The sequence below is a fragment of the Alligator mississippiensis genome, chromosome 3, assembly GCF_030867095.1.
Source record: "Alligator mississippiensis isolate rAllMis1 chromosome 3, rAllMis1, whole genome shotgun sequence".
In the NCBI taxonomy this organism is placed as follows: domain Eukaryota; kingdom Metazoa; phylum Chordata; order Crocodylia; family Alligatoridae; genus Alligator; species Alligator mississippiensis.
In genome coordinates this window covers 282,413,850-282,423,045 of record NC_081826.1, presented here as the reverse complement: position 1 = coordinate 282,423,045, position 9,196 = coordinate 282,413,850, and the positions used below count along the sequence as shown (strand labels likewise).

General features: G+C 53.0%; 1 protein-coding gene across 1 annotated transcript; it reads right to left on the bottom strand.

Annotated features, from left to right (window-relative positions):
* Positions 1-395: 395 nt before the first annotated feature.
* RAX (retina and anterior neural fold homeobox) lies at positions 396-7,209 on the bottom strand. Its single transcript, XM_059725257.1, has 3 exons — positions 5,640-7,209; positions 5,275-5,519; positions 396-4,330 (listed from the first exon to the last, which is right to left on the bottom strand). Exons 1-3 carry the CDS (start codon positions 5,902-5,904, stop codon positions 3,884-3,886), a joined length of 957 nt encoding a protein of 318 aa, XP_059581240.1. The 5' UTR covers positions 5,905-7,209; the 3' UTR covers positions 396-3,883.
* Between the last annotated feature and the right edge of the window lie 1,987 nt (positions 7,210-9,196).

Here is a 9,196-nt window from a genome sequence, read left to right as displayed (position 1 = left end):
CTAACAACAGCATAAAGAAGACAACATAGATGATTAAGAACTGCTATCTGCCCACCTCAAGCTCCTGGTCCAAAACTTATTAAAGCTAATAGGCATCCTTCCAATGACTTTACAAGCTTTGGATCAGATTAGAGGCAGTAAAAAATATATAATTAATTTTCAAAAACTGTATCAAAATAATGTAGCTGTTTAGCACTGAAATTCCAGCCACATAGTTACAAATTAGTAGCAAAAAATATTCCTAACAGTGGCTGGACAACAATTAAATATAAAGCCTGAGGCGAACAATTATTCAGGTATGTAAATATTCTCAGGATGAGGCTCTTAGCTGGAATCCTGCCAGATAACAATTACAAGAATCATTCCTGCTATAGCAGGAAGGAGAGGTCACAGTCTTTTATTAAAACTTTTGTCATGTTTTGTCCTTTATTGTTAGAATTTAACATATGCTAGATGACAGCTCAGCTTTACAAACAAGACAAGGTTTCTTTTCCCCTAATGGACAGGATACCATATACACTACTGCAATCCATGCATTTGTCATCCATGTATGTTCCCTTAGTGCTGCAAGTAAAATCTGCTCATGTCAAAATAATTAGAGCTTGTAGAATCAGGTTCTTAAAATGTACAACTGTAAAATGTACAACTGCAAAAAAGTGTATGAGTCCCTTTCCCCAGCATCCTTCTATTCTGTGGGGTTTATTAGGAATGGACAAAATAGTTTGCTTACGAAAGCCAGCACAGCTCTATTATTACTGAAGTACAAGGGGGTGTATTCTGCCCACAGTTACACTGCTGTGGAGTTGCTCTAGTTTTACACAAGCATAACTGCAAGCACAATTGATCTCCCAGGACTGGAACATGTGGGGGTCTGATCCAAAGTCCTTTAAAGTCAGAGAAAAGTTTAGACTCTGCAGTAACTACATGTTGAAATCAGGAGACAGATGCACGATCCATTGCAAACCCGTAGTCACCAGAGTGATCAGAGCCTATCTGGAGAAGCAAACCCTTTTTAAATGCTACCCCTTCAGCCTGTTTCCATGCCCCCAAAGCAGGATGTATCCCAGGTTTGGTCACAAGGACAAGGAGGAGGCCAGTGGGAGGAAAGAAAGGAGAGGGGGCTGTTTTCAAAATACAGTGATTCCCATTATTAACTGCAAAAGGAGCTCTTGAGTCTGCAAATGGGAAACGTTGTTGAGAAGGCCTGTTGGTTGGGGATGTTTAGAAACTGCTGTCTAAGGTTAAAAAGCTCCCTGAAGTGAAGCTGAACAAAGCTGACATGCTTGTTTCTGACAGGACCCTTAAAGATAGGCACAGATTGTGAAAATATAATTAGAAGCCAGTCTTTGTCTGGCCACAATGAGTGGGAAATGTTGAAAGAAGAGGTCTCCCAGTCTTTATAGAACTGTCCCCAGGACACAATGAGGGAGCTTGTGAGGCCTTCTCCTTCCCCTAATGAGAAACGTTAATTGCCACAATTTCCAGAGTGTGTAAAGCACCCTGTGCCCAGAAAAAAGAAGGGGTGTTTTATTTAAAAGGTTCTCAGCCCCATTAAACGTGGTAACAGAGATAATGGAAAATAAAAACGCTGTGTTTTTAATTTCTGCAGTTCAGACAATGGCAGGGGGCTCAGTGCAGATGTATAATTTTAATTGCAGCCAATTCCTTCGCCCGAAACCTCCAGTTCTACCCAGCCAGCAGCCTGGAGCTCCCAATGCCGTCATGCTGCTCCCTGAAAAATGTCAGCACTCCCAAGACTGCCTGTGAGTGGAGAAAGCTCAGGAAAATTGTGTGGGGGAGAAAGAGATGTTAGACTTGGTTTTTGATTCATGAAACCAAATGAAACAGCATCTTAACGTTAAACATTAGGTATTTGTTCCCAGTGAGGCAGAAAGGGTGCTGGTCCTGTTCGTTACATTAGCATTTCATTTTAACTTGGATTTCTGATGCACTTGCTTTTTTCCCTGGCACATGGGTAGATTGATTTCATCCCAGAGTGTATAGTTTGACATCTAGTTAACACTTTCCTGCCATGTGCCTGCAGAGGGAAATAATGATTACTCCCTTGTTCCCAGAGGAGATAAAAGGATCTACAGATTGCTGTCTGCTGATATTGAAAAAAAGAAATAGGTTGGAGATTAGTTATCTCCTTTTACTTCACTGCAGAAACTTCAGGCTAGTAAACCGAGGGCAAGGCACTGATCTCTATCAAAGGTGGGGTTTTTACCCAAAAGAAGGGAGCACTTGGAAAACTGGTTTAAAACAGTCACTGAGCTGTTAGGGTCACAGCCTTTTTTAATCTACTTCAGTAACAAGTAGTTCCAGCAATGCTCTGTGTTTTCCTTGATAGTAAAGCCTGCAACCTCAGCCTGCCCTCCCAAATCTCCTCTCATTTCAGCTCTAGCTCCTAGGTAGATCAAGGTAAACCATAACTCCCAACCAAGGATCCTCAAGAATCTGTTAGCAGCAGACTGGTGCCCACAGAAAATCACCATGTGATTGCGTGCGTGCGTGCGTGCGTGCAAAGGTATTTGTTGAGGCTAAAACCTGAACCAGGTGCTGCAGGAGAAGCTAACATTAGGCATTCACTCAATGAGATAACTACATATTAGCAATACTTACTGCATTTTACATCTTCAAAGTGTGTTATCAACTGCTTAATCCTCAGTACACCTCTGAGAGGTAGGGGAGCAAGGATTATCCCCATTTTACTACAGTGAAATGCAGTCTCTGAGGAATTAATCTGTCAGGTCACAAAAGGAGTTTGAGAGAACCAGCAATAGCATCTAGGTTAGTTGCCTGGTTTCCTTTCCCATGCACTGCCTACAAGACTGCTTGCTACATTCCAGGGAGACCCAAGCAGGAAGGCTCCCCTCTTACAGACAAGGTATCAGTGGTGACATTAGGTGTTGGACCACTTTGAAAGAGTTACAGGAGGAAATTGCACTGAGAAGGCCTAGCCCAGCTCAGGTCAGCCTGAGTCTTTCCAGTGACTCAAAGGGCTTTGAGGTCAGGCCCCAAGGAAACAATTCTATGAAGGGAGAAACAGAAGGTGGAAGAAAGAAAACATAGCAGGCTTCTGAAAATAGCGGCAAAGGGCAATGCTATTTGGATTTCACACAATTGCATCATGTTTCCCCCACTTGCAAACTAAACTGGAGAAATCCCAGGGCCAGGGATTTTGTTTCAGTAGCAAACAACCTGGAAGACCTCACTGGGGAGAGGCAAATAGCAAAGGGTGTAAGATAGCAAAGGGACGGGGGTTCTTGAAGTGAGGCTCCTGTCAGCCAACAGACAGCCTCCATTCAGGTGTCAGACAGAGACTGTCCAGGGCTCGGTCTCCTTATGTCAGTAGGATCCTGTCCATTTTCAAGTTCTTAACTACCTTTTGTAAGCCCCCCACCCCCTGAGCCAGCAGGAGTTACCCTGGGCTGCGGGCAAATCTTCCTTGCTCTGGGGTCTCTGTAGAGTCCTTTGCTCAAGGCAGAGCTGCTGCTAAAGCTGATCTTCCCGGGGCATCTGCTGGACACCGCACTCTTGAGGCAGGGCTGGCTCTTCTGCCCAGCTGCTGCTCCTGCAAACCTCCCTAGCCTTGGAGCCTGGGCCGGCCGGGCCGGGGAAGCGGCTCGGCTCCGCAGCGCTGCCTGGCTCCGTTTACACGGGAAGCGAAGTCTCCCTCGGCTCAGCCCGGCCCCTCCCGCGGGGCAGCCGCGTCCTCGGCCCTTCCCGATGCGGCGGAGCAGAGCCCCGCTCCCGGCCCGGCCCGGCCCCGGGACACGATCAGAGCCCTTCACATCTCCGTCCTTCAACGCCGCGGCCCGGGCTGCGCCTGCACACGCGCGGGGCCGGCCCGGCCCGACCCGACGGGGCGGGGAGCGCCGGCTCAGAGGGCCTGCCAGGGTTTGCCGATGGACTGGATGTGCTCCTTGGCCTTGAGCCGCAGCGCCGCGATGCTGCTGTTGCGCGGGTCGGGCTCGTCCAGCGGGAACTTGTCCACGAAGCCGGGCCCGCACTGGTAGGGCGGCGGCGGCCCCAGGGCGCCCAGCGGCTGCAGGCCGTGGCCGGCGGCGGGCGAGCCGAGGAAGGGCGGCGGCGTGTAGCTGCCGGGCAGGCTGGGCGGCGAGGCCACGAAGCCGGGCAGCGGCTGCAGCGGGGCGCCGGCGGGCAGGGGCGGGCTGAGCCACGGCTCCAGGGGCAGGTTGGTGCCGAGGCCGGCGGCGGCGGGCGGGGAGCGGCTGAAGGACAGGATGGGCGAGTCCTGCAGCTTCATGGACGTCACCTCCAGCTTCTCCTGCCGCCTCCACTTGGCGCGGCGGTTCTGGAACCAGACCTGCAAGGGCCGCGCCGGGTTAGTGCCGCGGGCCGTCGGGCAGCGCCCCCGGCAGGGCCAGGCCGGCTCGGCCGGGAGAACAGATGCTGGAGCGGGCTGGGGAGCGGGGTTTGCAAAGTGCTAAATGGCAGGACCAGGCCCTGGGGGTTACCGTTCACCGCCTCTCGCCGGACAACGAGTGCGAGGAGGCCGCTGCTTTCACAGAGCCCCTCCTGGCCCCCAGCTGCAAGCACGGGAGGGACCGGCCCTTGCACCTGAGTAGGGAGCGAGGGGCAGCCCCTGCACTAGGCCTTCAGCGCTGGAGGCTGCAAGGAGAGAGGGGACTCTGGCCCGGCCATGGCAGCGATCATGCCCCGGCCCTGCTCCCCCGAGAGCCGACCCCCGGCGGGGCTGGACAGAGCAATGCCCCCCGGAGGCCGCGCCCGCGGTGCCTGCCCCGGCCCGAGCCGCGGGGAGAGTCGCAGAGGGGGGTGGGGACGGATAAATTGGTCCCTCGCTCGTCCCAGCACCCTCGCGCTTCGCAACCCGTGCGGCTTAGTGTGCGGGGGAGGCTCCGCCGGGTGCAGAAATAGTCGGGAAAGGCGTCTTAGCCCGCCCCGGGGGGCCAAGCGATCGCAGCCCGCCTTCCCCGCGGGGAGCCCGGGGCCCGATCCCGGCCTCACCGGGGGCGCAGCTCCATCCTTCCAGCTCAGCCCGGCCCAGCGCCCCTCTCCCTTGACGTGATGAGATACGCACCGATTTCCCTGGCGCGGCTTGGAAGCGCTCCCAGATTTTTCCCCGATGACTAGCAAACATTTAAAGCTTTTCAAACATTTGAAGGATCCGGGGATTAGAGACCATTCGGCTTTAATGAAGGCTCCAAAGAAAAAAAAAAGAAGGAGCCGGGGTGCGGTGGGGACGGGGCGGCCGCACCGGGGGAGCGGGGTAGGGCCGGCGGGACTCACCTGCACCCGCACCTCGGGCAGGTTGACCTTCATGGCCAGCTCCTCGCGGCTGTACACGTCGGGGTAGTGCGACTTCTCGAAGGCGCGCTCCAGCTCGTGCAGCTGGTAGGTGGTGAAGGTGGTGCGGTTGCGCCGGTGCTTCTTCTTGGGCTGCTGCTCGTCGTCCGACAGCTTGGAGTCGCTGCCGCTGCACGGGGGCAGCTCGGGGCTGGCGCACTCCTCGGCGCGCTTGGGGCAGAAGGGCTCTGCGGGAGCACACGGCACACGTCGGGCGCCGCCCCTGCCCCTGCCCCCGCCGCGCCCGGCTTCGCCCCCTCCTGCCCCGCGGCGCCCGGGGGCAGCCCGCCCCGCGGCCCCCCGCTCACCTCGGTACTCCTCAGCCCGGCCGTCCTGCTCGGCGGCCGGCGGGGCCGGGGGCTGCGCGGGCATGCCGTGGGCGCAGGGCCGCCGGCCCGGCTCCTTGAGGCTGCGGGCGCTGCCGTCGGGCGGGAAGGAGCCGAGCAGCGCGTCGTCCTTGGCGAAGCCCAGGATGGCCTCGATGCTGTGCAGGCGCGACGGGGCCCCGCCGGGGCTCCTGCCCAGGGAGAAGCCGCCCTCGGCCATGCCGGGCGGGGAGGCGGGCAGGTGCATGGGCGCGCTCAGGGCGGGAGGCAGCCCGCCCCCATCCCCTCCCCGCCCCGACAGCCGCGGATCGGCGCCCACTGCCCGCCCGGCGGCTTTAAAGCGCGCCCCGCGGCCCCGGGCAGGCGGCGGGGTCTGGCGGGGCCGCCCCTGCACCTGGGAGCCCGGCCCCGCCCGCCCCGCCCCGCCCCCGGGCCCGCAAGCCTCTTAGCGCGGGGTGGGAGGGGGCAGGAGCGGCGTCAATCCGGAGCCGATTCGGAGCAGCGCCCTGCGGGACTTGGGCCGGGCCTCGGAGCACAACGAACCGGCGCGGGAGCCCGGGGGACTGCGATCGTCTGCCCCGGGAGCAGCCCCAGTGGGAGACGCTGCCTCCCGCTCCAGCTGCGGAGCCGCCGGCCCCGGCACCTTGCGCCTTGCCCGGCCCAGGAGAGGCAGGGGTTGCTCAAGGACCTGCAGGTGCCGACAGACCTCCCAGGCCGGGCCTGGGGCTAGCCCCAAAGCCAGAAGATGATACACGCTCCTGTAAGAGACAGCCGCAAGCCAGGAGGAAGCACTCGGGAGAGCCACCACGCCACCTCTGAAGACACCTCATTTGCCACCACGGTGAATGTAACTGCTCTGTTCCTCTTCGGCAGCCTTTCACCTTTCCCTAGAGCAGCCGAAAGACTTCCTGTGAAGACAGCTTGAGAGAGGACAGTCCCGTTGCTTTCATCCTTACTGGCTTTTTTAAGAAGCAGGGGAGAGCTGGGATGCTGGACCTTCGGCAGGATCTGCCCCTCTCTGCACGCCCTGGCTGGAACCTGCCTCCCACCAGGCAGAGAAGTAGGAATGAGAGGCATCCCAACTCCCAGCAGAGGAAAGATTTTACCTGCCTAGCAGATGATCGGTGTGAACTAAGAAGCCCACGTAGGTCAGGGCCACACCTGGCCAAGTGACCAACTTGCAGGACTTTGCTTCCTGGGACTGAAGCGAAAACAACAGTTACCAGTCATGGATGTCAGCTATGTGGCCAAGGTGTGACCTTTACTGAGAAGAGGCAGGATAGTGCCTGAAGCAGAGGTTTGGGGTCAGATACACCTTTAAGTTTGTTATACGGATATGTGCCGTTTTACCTTATGGATAAGCAAAAGGAACACTTTGTCCCTACACTTGCACAGAAAGGGCTGCAACAAGGCAGGGGCTGTTTTAGAGCTGTCGTTCATTTTTAACTTTTTCCTTCCTTTTCCTACAGTTACATTTTCTCCTTTCCCATTTCTTCTCCTCACATAGTCTGTAGAAGTTCATTTCCTACCCCAGTTTGAGAAATGTCTTAACAGAATTTGTTCCTGTTTACAGTCTCCTAATCAAGAAAAAAAGTCACATACTTTAATTTTCCTTAGTATTTATCTTTTCCCGCATGTGCACATATTTTCTGATAACTTCCCCAATATTAAAGTGATCAGTAAAGTTTCTCAAAGATTGGTTGTGTTTTCCTAAGCTCTTGCCCACACGCTGCTAAGGGGCTTATGGTCTCGTTTACCAAAGTTAATTCCTTTTAGAACTGCCCAGCTCACCCTAATAGCTCCAGGTTGATGTTATCCTCTATTTACTGTTTATTGGGGGAAAGCAGAAAAGACCTAGTAGACACTGGCAAGGGGGGGAAGAGGCTGAGAAGGAATGAGAAGAGGTTAGGGTGGCTTTTGTGCACAGTATAAAAAGCAAGTCAATACCATTGTGAGGGCATTGGAGAGTACTCAAAGCAATCAGCCGGGGGCCATTGTCATGGTTTAATCTACATGTGTGTTTCCCAAGAACTCTATTAGTGAAGGTGAATGGACTGTGCAATGTTCCTAATTTCTTCTAATTTGGAGCTGAATTTTTATGGTACAAAATATGCCTGTCCCTCCAAGAACACTGCATGTATGTAAGAATCCTGTTTGCACAATGCAGCAAAAAAGCAACAAGCTGAAAGATGAAACTGCAGTCTCTGCTTCTGAATAGGGAAGAAGGGGCATTTGGTTAGACCAAGGATTCTCAACCAGGGTGATGCAGCACCCTCAAGTGCCTTGAGATCTTTTCAGGGGTGCTGGGGAGTGTCAAGTAATGTGAGCACTGCTAGGTATGCAAACAGGATTCACAAGATAAACCCAGAGATTTCAAATAAGAATCCCTAGTTCTACAAACATTTTTGCCTGCTGTGTTCTTTCTGAGTTCTTTGCTCTATTATTTTTCTATAGTTAAAAATCAAGTGAAAACTAAGAGCTAACATTTTCTGAAGGGAGCCTTGAATCTATCAAGAACTGACATTTTCTAGAAGGAGCCTTAAGTCTAAAAATATTTTGAGAACCACCGAGTTAGACGTTTGCCTGCATGCTGCTTTCTGGGTTCCTGCCTGATCAGAAGAGAAGATACAGTACTGTGGGAGATATCATCTCTGTTGATCACAGGGCTGGATTAGTGGTCTAGGCTTGGAGAAGCAACATGTCCAGGCTCCCAAGCCACAGAGAGCAAAAGCAAAACACAGGAGAATCTAGACCTAGCCAATATCTAAGGTTCTCCTCTCCAACATTTTTCCAATCCCATAATCTATCTATTTTAAATATTTATTTGACTCCCATTACATTAGTACTGAAACCTCTCACAATCTTTAATCTATGTATCCCCACAACAGTCTGACAGCAAAAAACAATAATAAATGCCATTTTACAACTGGGGGAGTGAGACACACAAAGAATAAGTGACCCAACCAAGGTAAAAAAAAAGAGTCTATGGCAGAATAGAAACTTGAACCTGGTTTTCCCAAGTTCTAGGCCAACATCCTACATACTCTTTTCTCATTCGCTCTGCTTGGGAAAGGTATCTAAACACATTAGGTATAACATGAAGTGTCTGAGTACCTTCTTCCCTAGAGACAGAGTTCAGAAAGGAAAGACAGTGGCTGCTGCACCAACAGTCCACGTACTTTATCCCTCAGGCAGAGACCGACACTTGCAGAGTTCAGTTCATCAAAAGAAAGAAAGGTGGCTGACTGAGCCTTTACCATTGATACAAATGCACGAGTCCTGATTGCCTTTTCCTGTAGACCAATACAGCTATAACCTGGATACCTAGCCATGAGCTACATTCTATAAAACAACCACATGCTCAGGGAGCATCCCTGTTAGGGAGCATCCTATTATTCTGATTAGCAAAATAAATGATTGTTATGACCCTTACTGCTGTAATTACTTCTTGAAAATAACAAAAATTAGTGACCCCTTTGTCCCTGTGAGTTTACTAGTTGTTTGCCTTTCCAAGTACTGGTCCTCCTCCTCCTCTCCCC

Bases quoted from the DNA above. Each gene is read 5' to 3' on its own strand.
- RAX (XM_059725257.1), bottom strand. From the start codon at position 5,904: ATGCACCTGCCCGCCTCCCCGCCCGGCATGGCCGAGGGCGGCTTCTCC. The intron at 5,520-5,639 runs GTGAGCGGGGGG...GTGCTCCCGCAG, and splicing joins CCGGGCTGAGGAGTACCGAG to AGCCCTTCTGCCCCAAGCGC. The intron at 4,331-5,274 runs GTGAGTCCCGCC...CGGCCCTTGCAG, and splicing joins TGCCCGAGGTGCGGGTGCAG to GTCTGGTTCCAGAACCGCCG.